Consider the following 20,712-nt stretch of genomic DNA (forward strand, 5'->3'; position numbering starts at 1 on the left):
ACATAATTTTACTGCAATCCTGGTTCTGGTTCTTTAAAAATTTTCAACAGGAGTTATGTGAGAAAAAAAAACTTTCGCTAATTGTAACCTCTCAAACGTTCTTTCCAAACAGAAATTTTATGTTGTGTTATTACATTATAGAAAAAATATGCGTGGTTGTCTGTAAATGAATGCAAATAAATTTTGAAAAACTTTGGTGAAGTAAAACTGTCTAATTCAATGTATTGTTATCATATTTTTTTTCATTTCGTTTGGCTGTGTTCATCGGGCCCTTTTTCCCATCTCTCCTTAGCTTACAGTATATCCATACCAATTACTATTCATTCTCTAGACAATTCGAGTGACATTCGTATTTCTATTTCCTCATATATTGAGTTCAATAAATTGGAAAATTCATAACAAAAAGTTTTCATGATTGCTTGTTTATAAACCCAAGTTTTAAAAAATCTTTGGGCCATGTAAATAGATAGATATTCACTTGAATTGTTGCACGATGAATTTGGAAATTTATTTCAATGAGTCATTCGTTGCTTATTTTTTGTGATATCAAAATTTGTATCTTTGAAATGCAATGAACACATCTTAAGTTTGACAACATAATGTAGCGACATGTATATTGAGTATTTCCAGACCATGTTTACGATTGGCGATATGGATTGAAAAATTCATGTGTGTGAGTCCTACGCGTGATCATTTTTGGATGTGATCAAATATTTTGTCTGTGTATAACCATGGAGACATACTAAATTACACTATTTGATTTACTTCAGCATGCAGCGTATCTGTCACTTTATTTCTTGAATATGCCATAATAAGTTTCAAAAATGTGGTTCAGGTAATTTTGAAGTTTTTAGCCCCATAGCAAATTCTCAATTCCCTCGGCATGAATACTTGTGACTTATCAGTTCTAGACAAGCCCTGATCTTTATTAGGATAAACAATTTAAACCGAAAATGATGGGCCGGACAAGTACTTTTAACACATATTTAAACATAATTTGTATCGATCCAATCGACGTCGAATTTTGTGAATAATACCAGAGAATCCTGAAAGTCTGAATAGAATCGATTTTCTTATAAGTCTCTGCCACCATAGAGTAACAAATCACTAGCTTTCATGTGATTTTTTTGGATTTAAAAGCTTCTTAGAACAATTTAATAATGTCAAAATTTGGAGTTACTAATAAAATACTTGTCCACCGATTGATATCATAAATTTTAGTGCTGCACGTAATTCAAGTGGTAACTTTTTTCAATTCATTAGAAAATACTTGGCCTCGAATTGATATAATAAATTTTATTGTTGCACGTAAATTAGATGGATTTTTTTTCAATTGATTTATCTTTTCGAATCAAATAAAAAGAATGAGGCATCGGTTTTTAAGTTTTTTTTTATGAATGGAATTATCAGCAAACACGACACCATCAATGTACTTGTCTCAACCTTTTTTTCCTCAGAGGAAGTTTATGGTTTAATATTATCCACTAATATACCTATTATGAGGTATTTTCAACGTTAATGAGAGTTTTGAACCGAATTTCAAACATTCCACACATAAAACAAACGTCCATGGTTTAAGGAGTTGACTATAATTATTTGTCATTATCTGGCGTTCGGATTTATTGGTTTAACACATCAGCGGTCGCGCTATCTATCGGTTAAGCGTTGGTCGCGCGATGAGAGATTTTCTCACATCTAGTTTCGAGTGATTTAATTATATTTTGGCCGTTTTTATCCCATGAAATAATCGTTACAGCAATAATTTAATGGATCTTTATTTATATTACTCATTTTTATGAAAAAATTACAAGTTGTCTTAGACATTATTAACATCACAGTATTGTTGCATAATACTTCTTTTTTCCTTAGAATTGAATAAAAGTTATATAAGATAAATTATCACAATATCAGTCCGTATCTTTGGATATTTTTCTTACATCTTTGTTTTTTTTTTAATCATCGACTCGAAAATTATTATTTTTGTCGTCTTCAACATTACGAGATACTTTATTGTGACACGTAATACAATAATACTCAGTATGACTCGGGCATACTGGTGTACAGCAAAGAGTACACTGCTTTTTAGTCTTTTTATTTGATCTTCTTGGGCAGAAAAAACAAAATTCATTGGTAACCCGACTACATGAGACGTCTTTTATTGAAATTTTAGCAATTTTCTTTATCGTGCAACACAATTCCGAACTCAGTGACGGCTCCATATAACGTATTTTCATGTAAGGTACCGTGAGACTCAAGGATAAATCTTTCAAATATTGTCGCCGACTGATTTTGATACTTGTATTTTCCGTACAAATTATTTGAGAATTTATTCCTGCTATATTCATCATAGCATAAAAAATCACAATTGGCCAGCGTTTGGTTACTCTTGCTACCGAATAAGTACCTTGTAACTCATCAGCAACGTCAACCCCTGCTTTAGTTTTGTTGTAAAAAGTAATGGTCGTCGGTTTCTTTTTTGATCCCGATTCTTCATCAATATTTGCAGAATTGTGCAGAGTGGATAACAAAAGTACATTTTTGGACTTTTTAGGAACGTAAGATACGAGAATACACTCGTTAGTGAAACCAAAAAGGCTACTACTTTCCGGTCGTTCTTTGGTAGAAAGAAATAAGGGCGGTATTTCTTTTTTATATTTCCTCAGAGTGCCCACAATGGTGGTTTTGTGATTCTGTAAAAGGTCCAAAGCTAACGGCATTGAAGTAAAATAGTTGTCCATCGTCAAATTGCGGCCAGTGTTCAAAATCGGAGCTGAGATTCTCTTTACAATGTCGTAAGGCTTGTTTGAGGATTCGAACGGTCCGGGTGGCTGCTTACCCGCGTAGATCTCCATATTTTGCACGTAATAATTATTAGCATCAACTAATGCACATATTTTGATGCCATATTTAGCTGGCTTATTGGCAATGTATTGACGAAATTTACAGCGACCCCGGAAGCCTTGTAACATTTCATCTACTGTTAGAAATTCGCCTGGTGTGAAACATTTTTTACAAGTAGCGTTGAAATCTTCGAAAACTTTTCTTATCGGAGCCAAGTTATCCAATAATTTCCGATCTTTTCTCGAGTTGACATCATCAAATCGCATGGCATTCAACAGTGAATAAAACCGTTTTATGCTCATAACAGCCCGAAAACAATTCGGCGCTGTTCCATCTGAGGACCATAATTCTTCCAAATTCAAGTGATTTGCTTTTTTTACCCCGATGTAAGCCCATAAGAGCTTTCAGCTCTTCCAAATTTGTTGGACGCTTATCTCTAGCACGTTGATATGAATGTGTCAGTTTTTCAAAACAAATATTGGTGCACATTACGATTTCCTGCAGTAATTCGTCAGGAAAGAAAAGTTGCCAACATTCTAAAATAGTCTTAGCATTTTTTGCAACACTCGTAACGCCTGGAGTATTCATGACGACATTATGTCTCTTAGTTTTTCCTCTTATGTTCGGTGGATTTTTTTGTCACTGTGTTTGCAAATCTTTGCCGATAAAAACTCGAGATTCATGAGCCGATACTTCGTTGACATTTTCATCTACCTGGTCATCCAATTCTTCAATTTCACTGCCATGAACTGAGTTGATTTCAGTACTTGCATTGGATTCAACATCATCTACCTAATCATCACCATGTTCTACAGTTTCATCCAGCCCGTCTTCGTCTTTTTCGGTTTCATCTGCTACATTATCATTTTCTTCGACCTCACGGTATTTTAATCTACTTCGTAGAAAATAGCCTTTGATGGGTTCACTTGACCACGGCAATGAAATGTTTCGAGATCCCATAGTAATGATTGCTGCAAAGAAAAATAAACAATGAGAGTGAGCTAGCAACCGACTATCTGTTATGTTGTCAAAAATCAATCGAAACTATTAGGAATAATAATAAAAAAGTTCACGAAATTTATAGTTATTCATTTTCAACGAATATATTTATTTATTTATTATTTTATACATAAAAACTATTTAATACTCGCTTGATCAAAACTTCGAACATAACCTCAAAATCAGTGTTGCGGTGACTGGAGGTTATAAGGAAAACATCGATCTCAAAAACAGTTAAAAACTGATTATAAAGTTAATTGTGTAATTATACAGGGTGTCCCATTTTAATCTTACACCTGACTTTTCTCGGAAAATATTGCTCGGATCAAATATTGTGTGGAACAAAACTTTTAGGGGTTGAAGGGGGACGTATGATAAAAATTGGTTTGTGGATCCAAAATTCAAAATGGCGGCGTTAGAATGGCCGACATGTTTTTTTCGAATGGAAACATAACTTTTTTTCATCACCAAAAAATTTTTCAGCGCAGAACCAAAAAGGATTTTGTTGAAAAATTTTTTTGATTAAGTTCATATTTTTCAAGTAAGAACATCATTTTCAACTATTTTAGAGGTATCCAGGATGTACCGCGAAGAGATCTTTAACGTACCAAGTGCAAGTGCGTTTGCGTGTAAGGAGCATATCAACGATTTCGTTGGGACTGAAATAAGCCATTGTGGCTAATTTTCAGAATTTTCCTCTAATTTAAGAACTTTTAAAAATTTCGAGAATCAAGAATTTTTCTCTGATTTCAGAACCTTTACAAATTTTCGATTTCTGCTAATGGCTAAACTCTAAAGTAAGAGAACTACGCAAAGTCAGACTACGTCAGTACTACCAATGATGTTTTCTTTAATCTCTTACAAAGTGAACTTACCTTTAATCGTAAGCGAGGCTTACACTTAAAGATAAGTACACGCAAGCGAGGCTTACGCTTAAAGATAAGTTCACGTAAGCGAGACTTACGCCTAGTTTTGAGTTGTAAATCAGAGAAGAATTTTTTATTTTAGAAGTCATTGTGATCGCCCACGGATGAAAAATTAATTGAAACGTTTATCTTCTGACTCCGCAGCCATTAGCAAGAGACGAAATCGAAAATTTGTAAAGGTTCTGAAATCAGAGAAAAATTCTTGATTCTCGAAATTTTTAAAAGTTCTTAAATTAGAGGAAAATTCTGAAAATTAGCAACAATGGCTGATTTCAGTCCCAACGAAATCGTTGATATGCTCCTTATTTTAAGGAGGTGTCGGGGCAATTACTTCCGAGCTGAAAATTTGTATCGACGTGAATCACGAGAGAACATGAAGGAGAGGATAAGAGCTGCCTGCCGTGCGATCCCGAGAGATGTTCTCCTACGCACAGTTGATGGTTTTGAGAGAAGTGTTGTGCCCGTACATCGCACTCATTAAAACAAATTAAGCACTCTCAGCGCAAACGCAGGAATGGTGAAATATCGATGCTCCCGAACGAGCGCATCGACCCTCGATGTCAACATCGAAACTTCCAGAAGGAAATCTAGGTTATATTCGCACGAGAAGGGGAAAACCCCCAAATCTATAAAATTATCGACTAACCCAAAATTCGACAGTCTTTGACGAGAATTGTAACGATCGGTCTCGAGGCAATAAAACCTCGAATTTGTAACTTCTTAAATAAACTTATTGTTAACTTGTTGTAAAAGTATCGAGTTGGAGTTCAGCTCTTTTGGCCTAAATCCCTTAAATACTCGTCCTTGATAACTCGTCCCTTCGCGACGGTCTTCGCGGACACAACATTGGTGGCAGCGGTGGGATTGCCACTACTCGAGAAACCCGACACGTCTACGATAGTCAAACGGAAGGAATTCAAATTGCTGAGGAGGACCGATAATTCTAGAAAAGTCGATATATCGAACGGACGTTCGATCACCGATCATCGCATCCAAGGCAGACCGATCTACGTCAAGATTCAACCCAAAATACGACTGGAGCTGGAGCGGAAGAAATTCAACACGACAACAAATCCGAACATCATGTTAGCGATCATCTTACTGTAAGTGACGGAACATTATTAAATAACATTGTAATCCGCCAAAGCCAGATCGTATATAAAAATTTATATGTCAGACGACGAGTACGCTGAACGTCTCAAATTACCGGGCGTAAGCACTATTTCGCGTTCGCTCAATTCATTTTTCGACGATAAACTCGATTACAATCGCGAAAGAAAAAACGAAATCACCTCGCAAAGTAGAATGCGACGAAGTAGCGCCCAATCTTTAAATCGATCTCCGACATCGGAAGACGATTATTTAGACGCGGAAAATACGCCGGAAAATTCGGTAGTAGAAACAACAAATCCTTTAGTATCAACAATGGTTGAAACAGTAAATTTAGACACAACGGGAGATAATCAGAATTCCGGAAATCCCGGAAAGAGTCGAAATAATAATCCCGGAAATCCTGGAAATAATGGCGAAAATAATAGAGGAAATAATTCTCAAAATTCCTCTCCAAATCACTCGCGAACTAACAGACTTCGAGGCTCAATGTCTCTTAAAGAAGCGCGTAGTTTAATTCCTCGATTCGATGGTTCAAAACCAGAAGAAGCGCGAGAACTTGTAGATTCTTTTGCTCACGTCAACAAACATATTTTAGAGGAGGACCAAGAGATTCTCCTGGAATCAGTGTTAACAACGAAACTAACCGGTAGAGCCCGAGCAGAAGTAAGATATAAAAATATTCCAAATTTCGAAACATTTAAATCCGTTATGTTAGAAATATTCTGCGGTACGAGAACCGTAGGAGCCCTTCAAACAGAGCTGTATTCTTGCCGACAGAAATTTAACGAATCAGTAAAAGAATTCGGAAGAAGAGTAGAAGACACAATGATGGAATTAATTGATGCAAGTATAAAAAAGCACTCGACAATGATCGAACAAATGGCGGTAGAAAAGCACATACGCGAAGTAGCCCTTTCGAGTTTCGCGCAAGGTCTCAAACGCGAATACCAAACCATTATTAAAGCTAGGGCATATCCAACACTTAATGAAGCAATCACAGCCGCGATTGACGAAGAAAAGATACAACAGGGAACTCGAAGAGAACCTGGAAATAATACGATCGTTTGCAATAGGTGTAACAAAAAAGGTCATCTCGCACGCGACTGTAGAAGCTCAGGAAATAGAAATGAGAATCATGGTAACGGAAATAACAGTTTACCGACACCGAGTCGAAGCATAAATTCTTTATTTTGTAATTATTGCAAAAAACCAGGTCACGTGTATGACGATTGTTGGAATAGAAAAAATAGAAATGGTAACCAAGGAAATAATAGTAATCATGGAAATCAAGAAAATCGTGGAAATCAAGGAAACAGAAGCAGAAATAGAGGTTATCAAGATAATAGACAACAGAATAACGGTCAAAATAACAGTCAAGAAAACAATCAAGGTAATAACCAATATTCGAATCAATCGAACAACGGGAATGCGGAAGAAAAGAAAACAATAGGGTCGCTGAACCTCAGTCTCCTCGCGCGAACGGCTGAGCGAAAAAATGCGCACGTCAGCTGTGTGGAGGCTAAGCGAGCTACCGGCTCGAATGCACAGGTCGTGAAACCCAAAACAAAATTCGTAATTAATTCGATCGGTTCCTGGGGAATGGCTAGCGACTGTTATATCACATCACCACACGCAATAGATTCAGCTCTCCTCTTGAAAGTTGACACGGGAGCTCAATGCTGCATAATAAAAAGAAACGCTCTAAGAAAAAATACAGAAATAATCAATGAAACAGTCGAATTGACAGGCGTCGGAGGAAAACCCTTCAATGCCCTATGTAAAGTAATCCTCGAAATCGAAACACCCGCCGTCAAAATTCTTCATGAATTTTTCGTCGTCGATAACGACGTTCCAATCAAAACAGACGGAATATTGGGACTCGATTTTATTAAAAAACACAAGGTCGACATTCTAGGTGGCCGCATAATCAAAATGTATGGTCACGTCGAGCCTTTGGTGAACGGTTCGGAGAAACTACAATCCCGTTCCGAGAGCATCCACTACGTAAAAGCAAAAAATTTAGCGGTAGGATGTTTATCAGCCCGCAAAATTAAAAAAGGAGTAAAAATAGAGCAAGGAATAGTTCCGGAAAAAAGAATGACTTCTTCAATCATGTTTATAAATACATTAGATCAGGAAGTCTCAAGAGAAAGGCCGACAGTCGAAATAGAAGAAATAGAAAGCGATCACAAACAAAAACAAATAGAAAAAATTGAAGTTAAAAACTCTCCAGGCAAGGAAGAATACACTAATTGAATATAATGAAGGAAAAAGGAATACAAATGCTGACGCGCTGAGTCGCATATATGCGATCACGCTCGATCAGAATGAAACCACTGATCAGCTGGAAAAAAGGGGGAAAGAAAGAACGCGTAAAGTCATGAACGACGCGTTTTCATCTTCTTCAACAACTCCAGCCTCCTCGGAGAATCGGTCCATCCCCAATTATAATGGCCGACTTGATAATCAACCGAGTGCGGCTGAAGATAAAAATGAGATGCCCATAGAGGACAGCGACGAAGGCGATAACGAGAGTGAAACCGAACACCTCGACTCTGACGCGACGAACCTGTCAGAGAGAGACAGAAAAACAATACTACGAGAGTACCACGACACGGCCCACGGAGGACACCCTGGAGTAAAAAGAATGACTCAACGAATTCAAGAAAAGTATCGTTGGTCAGGAATGAAAAAGGAAAAAAAGGAATATGTAGAAAAATGCGACAAATGCCAGAAAATCAAAGTCATGAAATCAAAGCGATCACCGATGGCAATCACCGACACTCCGGAAAGAGCATTTAACAAGTGCGCGGTTGATGCAGCAGGACCGTACCCAGAAACAGACCTAAGAAATAAATACTTTTTGGCAGCTCAATGTATAAAAAAAAAACTAACAAAAAAAAACGATAGAATTACAAATATATAAAATTGAAATATGAAGAAAGAAATCGAATATACGAAAAATACGAAAATAAATACAAAAATAATAAACAGAACGCAACGAATAATACGGAACGTGTATAATAACATGAAATAAATAAATAAATTATAATCCGAACGAAAAAATTAATAATAATAATGATAATTTAAAAATATTGAAAGTCAATAAAGTCTATCCACTAACAACAAAAATTAATGAAAAACAATTCCAATTTATAGCAACCACTTCCAAAATAATAATTGTGGATAATTACAAAAGAACGTATTTAATAATGACTGAAAAAGATTTAAACAATGCGAAAAAAGTTGACAACGTCTATTATTACAAACCTAAGCAATCACTGCAAACAATAACCGATAATACGTCATGCGAAATAGCGATTTATTTAGGAAATAATCCCGAAAAATTGTCACGTAATCAACGAATTGTAAAACTCGAGAAAACATTAATAATCGCACTAGAAAAAGAACTATTCGTAGCCCCAAAACCCGAAAACTTAAGAATAGATTGAAAAAACAAATCTACGACACACGAAATAATCCACAATACAAGATTACTGGCTTTGGACGGAGAATGTTCCGCCACATCGATAAATTTTCAATTTTTATCTTTAAACGAACTACGACAACACGAATTTATAACATTTATACCACTATATAATCTAACAAATGCGATTGGAATGGTAAACGCTAATCACCCAATTTTCAATTACAGCGTACCATCAAAAATAATTACTAATCCACTGGAAACGAATAAATTAGGCGAACGAATTGAAATTCTTAAGCAAAAACTAAAAGAAGAACCGAATATTTGGGCACATCCTTATCACATAATTGGAAATTACTCTCTAATGTAAGTGCCATCAGCATGACTCTGATCATCATAATAATTATCATTTTAACAATTTTTAAAGCTAAACATTGTCAAAGAGTTCGATTAATACAATAAACTAATGATATCGAACTAGCCCCGACTTTCGTGGCAAGACCAAAAATCATAGAAGAACTTGCATCTAGATCTACTGATGATAAAATTTACATAACTAAGGCACGCCCAAAAAACAAAAATAATGCCACACAAAACGCTTCATTATAACCTAAACATAATCCTACTAAAAGTGGAAAAGGAATTAAAAAAAAAAGGAAAAACATATTTAAGCCTCACACAAATTTGTTTATTTTAATTCCGTGCGAAAAATAGCCGAAATAAATTTCGTCTCCCAAAGGGTGGAGGGATGTTGTGCCCGTACATCGCACTCATTAAAACAAATTAAGCACTCTCAGCGCAAACGCAGGAATGGTGAAATATCGATGCTCCCGAACGAGCGCATCGACCCTCGATGTCAACATCGAAACTTCCAGAAGGAAATCTAGGTTATATTCGCACGAGAAGGGGAAAACCCCCAAATCTATAAAATTATCGACTAACCCAAAATTCGACAGTCTTTGACGAGAATTGTAACGATCGGTCTCGAGGCAATAAAACCTCGAATTTGTAACTTCTTAAATAAACTTATTGTTAACTTGTTGTAAAAGTATCGAGTTGGAGTTCAGCTCTTTTGGCCTAAATCCCTTAAATACTCGTCCTTGATAACTCGTCCCTTCGCGACGGTCTTCGCGGACACAACAGAAGAATTCAGGCATTTTTAGACATGAATGGAGGGATCTTTGAACATCTCTAGGGAGGGATCAGAGTACACTCACAAGGAGGGTTTGGAGTCCAAAAACACTGCGGTAGTGACGAACCGCAGAGACCTAATCCTTGTGAGCTCGTACCTATGGGCATAAAGGCATTGCATGCCCCTCTTTTTAAAAAAAGTTGAAAAATAAAATGAAAATAAAAAACACACACACATGCACCTCCACGTATGCACGCATATGCAGACGCACACGTAAACGCACTTGCACTTGGTACGTTAAAGATCTCTTCGTGGTGCATCCTGGATACCTCTAAAATAGTTGAAAATGATTTTCTCACTTAAAAACTATCAACTTAATCAAAAAAATTTTCCAACAAAAGTTGTTGGTTTTGCGCTGAAAAATTTTTTGGTGATGAAAAAAAGTTATGTTTCCATTCGAAAAAAACATGTCGGCCATTCTAACGCCGCCATTTTGAATTTTGGATCCACAAACAAATTTTTATCAAACGTCCCCCTTCAACCCCTAAAAGTTTTGTTGCACACAATATTTGATCCGAGCAATATTTTCCGAGAAAAGTTAGGTGAAAGATTAAAATGGGACACCCTGTAGATTGAAATTTACTCACGTGTAATATCGAAAGCGTTCACTATTCACTACACTTGCCACTATCAAAAATACGAGCCCATCACTCGAACAAGTATCCGTATGTGTATCTCCTACAGAGGCAAAGCTTCCGAGCATTGCCGAAGTTTGTCGGAGGGCGCCGAAAGTGATGTATGCCATCACTCAGGTTAGGCGCGTGATGAGAAAAAGTCTCACACGCTCTCCGAGTTATCAAAAAGACATTTTTTTATTGATACGCAGTGGAGGGAAAAAAAACTTAAAACATGTCTATTATACAGAAAAATGTACCTAATGTACAGAGAAAAATTTTCAACTAATCATTCCATTTGAAATTTTCTAGTAATCATAATTTTCACGAAAACGTGAGAAAAAGTGTCATAGCGCGACCACCGGCGGGTTAAAAACATGAGAAAAACATTATATACGTAAATTTTATTTATTTCAGCATGTATGGCAGAGTATTCCTCGATAGATCAACCAATGTTTCAATTTCGCATTTCACACTCAATTGATTTTTGTTCTTCAACTCATCAATTGCAAGTTACATGAGATTTAAAAAAGAATTTTTTACTGTTACGACTATACTGAAAATATTGAAATTCTTGTCCACTAATAGTCAATTAGTTTTCTTGATTTTTCAAAACAAATGAGTAAGGTGGTACAAGAATATCTAGATGTGACGAGCACTTTTGTCTCGTATGTGAATATTTTTTAAAAGATTGCTTTAATCGAATTTTCAATTTTCTGATCGCAGAATATACCTAGGGAAAGAAAAGTTGGGAAAAGTGCATTGATGCTTCTATGTTTCCTGACCATATCACGAAAAATGTAAAAAAAATTCCATAAGAAAAATTATGAAACCAAGTGTAAATAATTTTAACAGAACAATTCGAAAAAATGTCATAAATCCTGAAAAAACGTCACATTGAAAAAATATACGAATCTGTAATTATTTTGTAAAGTGAAAAAAATTGAAATAAAACATGAGAAATAAAAAACCAAAATATCGCGCTTGAAAAACATTTTGAAAGACGATACTTCATTATTCTTATCTTATTTGAATAACAAATCAAATTTAAAAAAATAATCCCATCTAAGTTTCTTATAGCATTAAAATTAATGATATCAATTCGAGGCCAAGTATTTTCTGATAAATTGAAAAATGTTACCACTTGAGTTACGTGCATCACTACAATTTAAAACCATAAAAATTCCCTCTCCGGAAAAAATTCGGACAAGTAAATTGGTGATCGCCTGTTTTCGCATTAAACCTCAAAAAATGTAAACTAAAATTCTCAAACCTCGCAATCAAAATGATTTCAAACCGTGAGAAAATATCAAATATATTACAATCCCATAGCATTAGTGGATAATATTATCCACCAATATACCCATTATGCGGTATTTTCCACGTTTATAAGAGTACTGACGAGAACTTCAAACATTCGACACACAAAACAAATATCCATGGTTTAACTTGTTGACTATAATTATTTGTCTCCATGCGGCTTCTCATTTGATATTTAATAAGAAATGAAAAAAACTTTATTTACGAAAATTTCGTTTATTCCAGCATGTATGACAGAGCATTCTTTGATAAATCAACCAAACTCTGCATTCCACACTCTGTTAATTTTGGTCCTTGAGCTCATCAATAGCAAATTACACAAAATAAAGAAGACTTTTTTACTATTACGACTTTATTGAAAATGTTGAAATTCTTGCTTACTAATAGCTAATTTTTTTTCATAATTTTGCAAAAAAAAAATAGGTAAGAATGTACAAGAATATATCGATGTGACGAGCACTTTTATCTCGTATACGTAAACATTTTTTCAAAGATTGCTTAAATCGAATTTCCAATTTTCTGATTGCAGAGTATAGAGTTTTCATTTTTATTCTCCGAACTTAGCGTGGTTGTAGTCAGCTCAGCTTATTTAAACCCGAAAAACAAAATTGCTAAACTTTTGAAAAAAAAGACGTGATATTAAGTCCCAAAAGTTCCCCTAGGGAAAAAAAGTTGAGACAAGTACATTGATGGTCCCTTGTTTCCTAATCATATCACGAAAAGTGTAAAAAAAATTCCATTCGAAAAATTATAAAACCAAGTGTAAATAATTTCAACAGAACAATTCGAAAAAAGTTCCACATCGATGCCTTATTCTTTTTATCTTGTTCTAAAAGCTAAATTAACTGACAAAAAATTTCATCTAACAAGGAAAGGTTCTCTGCTGACGTCCTTCGATTTTGATGAAATTTAAATTTGTTATTCTACATCAAAATCTAAAAGACACGTATTTTTTTTTATCGGCGGAAAAACGTTTCTAGGGGTTGAAATCACCCTTCAAAGTTGAGACCTCCGAGGGGTACTTTTCAGGTTTCACCTATTTTCACCTGAGATAATAGAATGCACCCAAATGGATAATTATCTTAATGATAAACGATGAAAAATGCAACTGGTTTCATATCGGAGGGTTGCATAGGAAAAAAGTTATAGGGGTTGAAATTCACAAAATCGTTATAACAAAAAAAGTATTGCACCTATCTCGATGAACTTAATTGCATTTCGAAGAGGGCAAAAAAATAGTAGATACGGGTTTTTGCGTTTTTCTCGCAAATCAAGTTAAGGGGGTGAACTACCCCTATATATGTTTACATCAAATCTCAATAAAACGGCAGTAATTTTTTGTTTTCCTTATTTCCTCTGGTCGTGATACGTTTTTCCTTATTGATAATTCTGACTGATTTATATTTGGCAATGAGATAACACAGGCATACGATGAGAGCTTACACATATTCGTTTCGGTAGATAAGACCAAGATTTGGGATGACGCATAGAAAAATTGCGTAGTCAAGTAAAAAAAAAAGAGATCATACAATATGCTTATATCTTTTATTGATAATATGTCAACAGCAATAAATAGAAGCGAATATATAATCGTATGCTCTATTAGCCGTTGTAAGTACTGCAGTAATGATAGTCATCGAAAAAGTGTTTAAAACATAGCGACTTTTTACACCAGGAACAGCGAACAATAGCAACATTTTCACATCCTGGAACTTCACAATGTGAGTTGCAAGAATCTCCAAATGCAAAGTCTACAGGATTTTCAAAATTGGCTGGTTTTTCTTCAATATAACCACTTTTGTACCAAGAATATTTGAAAAGATCGATATAACGTGGTGACGACAGTTGGTTATGAACGAGTGACTGCAGCTTTATGATATTATTTCTCAAATGCAAATCAATATTATAATTCATCAATAGACATGTATCAGAAAAATGTCTAACAAAATTTTTCCATACTCGGAATCCAAAAACATCGAGGGGTTGGATTTTTCCGGTAGTTCCTTTAGGTATAATCATTACTTTGACATCTCTATTTGAAGGTTTTACATCAAGTACAACTTGGGGGCAGTGTCCAGTCCAAGAATCAATCAGTAATAAAGATTTTGAACCAATTTTCGGGAAAAACACATGCTGCAACCAAATTTTGAAATGATCTGAAATTAGAAAAACGTATTTTTTTCATTCGAAAAAATATCTATACACAAACAGTGGGTGTAATTTATACCTGAAGTAAGCTTCCCAGACTTGGATACTTCTATGTACACATTATCTGGTCTGAAAAGCGTTTTCTCCACTATTGGACCAATCTTGCCGGTTGGTTCTTTTAAAACCAAAAATAGAGGAGATAGCAGTTTGCCGTCAGCTGATATAGTCGGCTGAATCGTATAACTGTGGGTCGTAGATGAGACTGATTGTACAAGACATTGTACTTGCTTTTCTCCTTCGATTGCTAAAGTTCTTCCGGAATGCATTTCTAGCTGGAAGCCACTCTGATCTGCGTTGAATGTATTTGACAATTTGTATGTTGCAATATTTTGCTTTACGTCAAAGACAAATTTTTGAATTTGTTGTTCCAAGATTTCTCCATCTTCAATTGTTTTGGATGTAATGAACTTATTAATTTTTCTCGATACGATACGATGAGCCGCTTTAAATGATTTTATCCACTTAGGAGATGCTTTGAAACGAAAATCAGAATGCCCTATTTCTTTTTGAGCATGTAAGGCCCATTTTTTCAAATCGGAATCGTGCACTATTAAACCAGCATCCACAGCAGCTTTGAAATTTTCCAAAGTGTAACTACAAATTCGTGCTAATTTTTCTTTGTACGTCCCACCCTTGTTCAAATTGTGTGCCCACCGCTGCAACTGTCGTATAGATTGCACTCTCTTGAACTTTTGTTTAACACTGCCCAGACTTAAATTTCCTTTCTTCCCGCTGCGCCAATACTGAACGGCCCTTAATTTGTACTCGTAAGATAAATCTTCGTCATCACGAGTGCATGTATCAGGCGGAAGTTCTGGTTCATGCAAGGCGTTTGCCCACTCCTTATCTTCAACAATTTCCATTTCCCAATCCTTGAACGGTTCTTCAAAATCCAAAGAATTTTCTTCTACCATTTCAAAACCACTGTATTCGTTCATTGCAGTCAACAAAATATTTTCAAAGTTTTCTTTCAACTGTATTTCATCGTTATTCACTGGCGAATCCGGTAAATGCATGACTTCAAAAGTTGCGAGAAGCATTCTAATAACGTTCAAAGGATTTATCTTCATTTTGATTAATACTTGCAACTTCGTTTTAAATAGTCTCGAATTGTAAGGCACTTCTTTCGTGTAGAATAAAAATAACCGACTGTGGTGAATATATTCCGCGATCGCAGTTTTATCACTGCTTCTGCGTCGTATTTCAAATCTAATTTTGGGAGCGAGTCACAGACTGAACAGAGATGACTTCCAAATAACACCGTCAAGTAAAGGGACGGGGGGGGGGGGGAGTTGATGATAACTTGAATTGATGATAACTATAGAAATGTGTCAATATTTACCGAATTTTTGTGAAAAACATAAGGAATAGATATTTTTGGAATTTGTCTTGGGAGTTATTCAATATTAACTAATAAAAAAAATTGTTATCTGTAGAAGTTATCCCATCAGTAATTTTTGGCGGGAAAAAGTGAATTCTTTCAAATTATGGATGTGATAGAATTTTCAACCGAAAAATTTGATGTTCTCGCATTTTTCTTGCTCAATTAGGTAAAATCCATTGTTTAAATAAATTTTGAATAGAATCTTCTAAGTATAACTAGAAGAGTCAGATTGCTTCAAATGATAAATAAACCATAAGGATTGGACGCATACTTTAGGTTCTATAACTTTCACTAGTTATGAAAATGTAATTTCGAGAAAAATCTATCCATCATTTAAGATGTAAATATTGAAAATGTGAAGGAAAAACGTATCACGACCAGAAGAAATAAGGAAAACAAAAAATTACTGCCGTTTTATTGAGATTTGATGTAAACATATATAGGGGTAGTTCACCCCCTTAACTTGATTTGCGAGAAAAACGCAAAAACCCGTATCTACTATTTTTTTGCCCTCTTCGAAATGCAATTAAGTTCATCGAGATAGGTGCAATACTTTTTTTGTTATAACGATTTTGTGAATTTCAACCCCTATAACTTTTTTCCTATGCAACCCTCCGATATGAAACCAGTTGCATTTTTCATCGTTTATCATTAAGATAATTATCCATTTGGGTGCATTCTATTATCTCAGGTGAAAATAGGTGAAACCTGAAAAGTACCCCTCGGAGGTCTCAACTTTGAAGGGTGATTTCAACCCCTAGAAACGTTTTTCCGCCGATAAAAAAAAATACGTGTCTTTTAGATTTTGATGTAGAATAACATGTTTAAATTTCATCAAAATCGAAGGACGTCAGCAGAGAACCTTTCCTTGTAAGTTACGTGCAGCATTAAAATTTATGATATCAATTCGAGGCCAAGTATTTAATGGCAATTCGGAATATTCATTCTGATGGGGGAAGCATCAGGAACTTAAGAAAGTTCTAATGAGTCAAAAAAGTTACCATTTGAGTTACGTACTGCACTAAAATTTATGATATCAATCGAAGGACAAGCGTTTTATTAGTGATTCCGAGTTTTAATATTATGAAATTGTTCTATGGGACGTTTGAATCCAAAAAAAAATCACATTAACGGTATTGTAATTTGTTACTCTATGGTGGCAGAGATTTAGAAGAAAATCGATTCCCCTCAGACTTTCAGGATCCCGTGGTATTATTGACAATATTCGATGTCAATTTTGGATCGGTACAATTATTTGAGTCAAGTGTAAGTGCCTTTTTGGGATTTCCTTGCTGGTCTTGGCTGATTTGGAGGAACTCTCGGTGAGCTCGTTCCTCTTTTTCTCCATTGTCGTGTTCAACCCCGCGATTCTCTAATTATTTGTCGTTTCCTTTTGAATTACTTTGGCGTTTATTAGACTTTCTTTGGCGAACCACGCGATCGTGATCTTTTGCGACAGTCTCGCGTTCATCTCCGCGTGGTAATAATTATGAGTTTGGGAAATCACGGGGGAGGACAATCACGATCCGAATCGGCCCCTCTTTATTTGTAATTATTTCATTGATGTTAATGTCTTTTCTGTGAAAATTTTGCGGGTATACTACGATGAATATTGCGTCTTACTTTTCCCCGATTTTGTAATATCGTGTTTGCGAACCACCAGATTTGCCTCAGTCTCTCTCTCAGCGCGCGCTCAAGGCCACTGTCGTCCTCGCGTGTTTACCTTTTTTTCTTGCACTTCGCGCTCGCCGCGCGTGCTATCTCTAAGCCGATTTCGTTACATGATGTCCCGGCGTATTATTTCTTGTATACTTCGTAGTCGAGGATCCCTGGCGAAACATTATTTCCTCGTCGGGATTTATTCTTTTGCGTACGAGTAACTCAACACTATATTTTCTTGTGTCACGGGGATCCGTCAAGTTGCCTACAAGCCACGACGCACCGCTGCTTACCTATCCATTTTTGGACTACCTCGCAGCGGTGATTCTCTGTGTTTCATTATCGGAATTTCTTTCTGTCGCGTATGATTAAGACGATGTTATATTTTCTTTTGTAAATGGAGCCGTCAAGTTGACCACAAGCCACGACGCATCGCTGCTTACCTATCCATTTCGGACTACCTCGCAGCGGTGATTCCATACTTTCTCTATCGAGATTGATTTCTTTCGAGTACGATTAGTGCGTCATTGTGTTATATTTTTCTTGTGTAAATGGAGCCGTCAAGTTGCCTACAAGCCACGACGCACCGCTGCTTACCTATCCATTTTGGACTACCTCGCAGCGGTGATTCCAGATATTCTTTAGCGGGACTTCTTTCGTCGCGTACGATTGATTCGATAGCCTATTTCGTTCCTTTATTATTTTGTTTATTAATTCAATCGGATCCAATTTGTGTTATTCTTTTCTTGTATTATTGTTTGCGAGTCACGACTACCTCCGACTAATAAACCGCATTTTGAGTTGAAATAATTACGCGTTGAGTATCTTTTTTGACCCTTGGTGTTATCCCATGTTGTTACTCTCATCTTGTGCCAGCTCCTCTACCACTTCATACCTCCGTTGGAGCTGAGTAGCCGGACTGTCTTCGGTTACCTGTGTCGGGTGGCGCGGAAGGTCGGATTTGGCGAGAGAGGGCGAAAATTAAGTCGGTATTTAGACGGTACTTCGGTACCTGACGCCCGACCTCGCCGGTGCGCCGCCACCCTTTAGCGAGTCAGGTGAGTCGAGAAGGGACAGACTGGACCCTTTGCGGGGAAAAATCTCGTTACAATATATGTTCTCATCTTTGTGCGTTTATCTGCATGCCACTAGGATTTCAACAATCTATGCTGCAAAAATCATTCTTACGCTCCCATAATCAAAAGACGTGGCTCTCGTCCCTGGGTAAAGGACTTAAGTGTCTTGACCCGAAAGAAAAGTCAATACCGTATTGCGTTCCCTTCTATTTCAAAAATCTCCTACCGGGACGTAACAATTCCCTGATAGGCAAACGTGGCGCTGAAAAGAGCCGAACGCCATAATGGCGCTAGAGGAGCGTCATATCTTGCAATTCTATTGCGTTAGAAACGCGAAAGTTGCCGGACCATATGTCTGCGTTCTTTACGTTACAGCGTGATGTTACTGCATGGCGCATTGATGGCAGGCACAAAGATGGCGTTACTTATAGAGCGGTCTTTCGAACAGCATTCTAGCGTTGGGTCGTGGTGCAAATTTGGCGTTAGTTTGCACCAGCATTCTAGCGTTAAGTTGTGGCGTAAATCTGGCGTCGGTCTTTGCTAGCATTCTAGCGTTAGGTTGTGGCGTAAATCTAGCGTTACATTTTACCAATATTCTAGCGTTACATTTTAACAACATTTTAACGTGAGATTTCATAAATATCTTGGATTCGTTTTTGACATAAATATCACCATTGAAACATGAAAATAACTTATGAGAGTGTGAGGTGAGAAGGAGGTGTCAATTCGATAAAGATTGATAGAAATGTGTGTCAAGTAATGAATCAATAAAAATTTGCAAATGCATTATTTGCAAATTCATTGGTATATCTTGGCTGAAATTTATAAAATAAGGGAAGCAGCAGGAGATTATGCTTTATTTAAAAGATGCGAGGCATTCGAAAAACTGTTTTTAGTTTCGGCAATGTTTCGAGAGTAATAATTTAAAAACCATAAACTTCTCCTAGGGAAAAAAAGGTTGGGTTAAGTACATTGATGGTGTCGTTTTTGCTGATAGATCTATCCATAAAAAATACTTATACTTACTACTTACTAAAATACTTACTCATACCCGAGTAGCTCTAAGAAATTTGTTTTTTTGCAGTTGATCAAAGTATAAACACTATCGACAAATAATTTCCAAAAGTGCTTTTAAAACCATAAACTTCCCCTAGGGAAAAAAAGGTTTGGACAAGTACATTGATGATCCCTTATTTGCTCATAATTCCATCCATAAAACAAAGACCCCGTAAAAAAACTATTAAAAATTTTTTCTTTCAATTATAACAAAAATTATTTAATAAAAAAATATATAAACCTTCCTGAAAATTATTTCAACACAGCAATTTAGAAGAAAATTTACAAATCAGGAAATACCATTTAAATAAAAATATAATTGCAAAAAAAAATCGGAAAAAAACATTCTATTAAAATAAAAATCTTAATCAGGAAAAAACATTCTATACGAAAAAAATTTAAATTAAACATTAACAAAGCCAAAGACACCACTCAAAAACATTGTAAATGAAACAAATAAAAAAATCTCACTTGAAAACGTTTTAAACGCCGATGCCACATTCTTTTCATCTTATTCTAATGAAGGAACAACTGAATGAATTGAAAAAGTTCCGATCTAAATTACGTACAGCATTAAAATTTATGATATCATTTCGAGGACAAGTATTTCATAATTCGGAATACTAACTTCTATAGGACACATCAGGAACTTGATAAAAATTTCGTGAATCAAAAACTTTACCATCTAAATTATATGCAGTTGTAAAATTTATTATATCAATTGGTGGACAAGTATTTTATTTGTAATTCACAATTTTTTAACATTATTGTAATACGCAATTTTTTTTAACATTATGAAATTGTTCTAATATGCGTTAAGAATACTCGTCTAGCTCAGGTTGTTTTATGGAAATTAGTAGAAAATCAGCTACTATGAAAAATCTTCAAATCAGGAAA

General features: G+C 35.7%; 2 protein-coding genes across 3 annotated transcripts in view; both read right to left on the bottom strand.

Moving 5' to 3' along the window:
* The window catches only part of LOC122416455 (RUN domain-containing protein 1), a 580,344-nt gene that overhangs the window by 307,627 nt on the left and 252,005 nt on the right, over nucleotides 1-20,712 (bottom strand). The window lies entirely within an intron of this gene.
* LOC122416456 (uncharacterized) lies at nucleotides 1,822-3,618 on the bottom strand. The gene has a single exon (XM_043429437.1). The coding sequence runs from the start codon at nucleotides 3,141-3,143 to the stop codon at nucleotides 1,953-1,955; it is 1,191 nt and encodes a 396-aa protein (XP_043285372.1). The 5' UTR covers nucleotides 3,144-3,618; the 3' UTR covers nucleotides 1,822-1,952.

This window comes from Venturia canescens, chromosome 9 (assembly GCF_019457755.1).
Source record: "Venturia canescens isolate UGA chromosome 9, ASM1945775v1, whole genome shotgun sequence".
NCBI lineage: Eukaryota > Metazoa > Arthropoda > Insecta > Hymenoptera > Ichneumonidae > Venturia > Venturia canescens.

Bases quoted from the DNA above. Each gene is read 5' to 3' on its own strand.
- LOC122416456 (XM_043429437.1), bottom strand. From the start codon at position 3,143: ATGAGCATAAAACGGTTTTATTCACTGTTGAATGCCATGCGATTTGAT.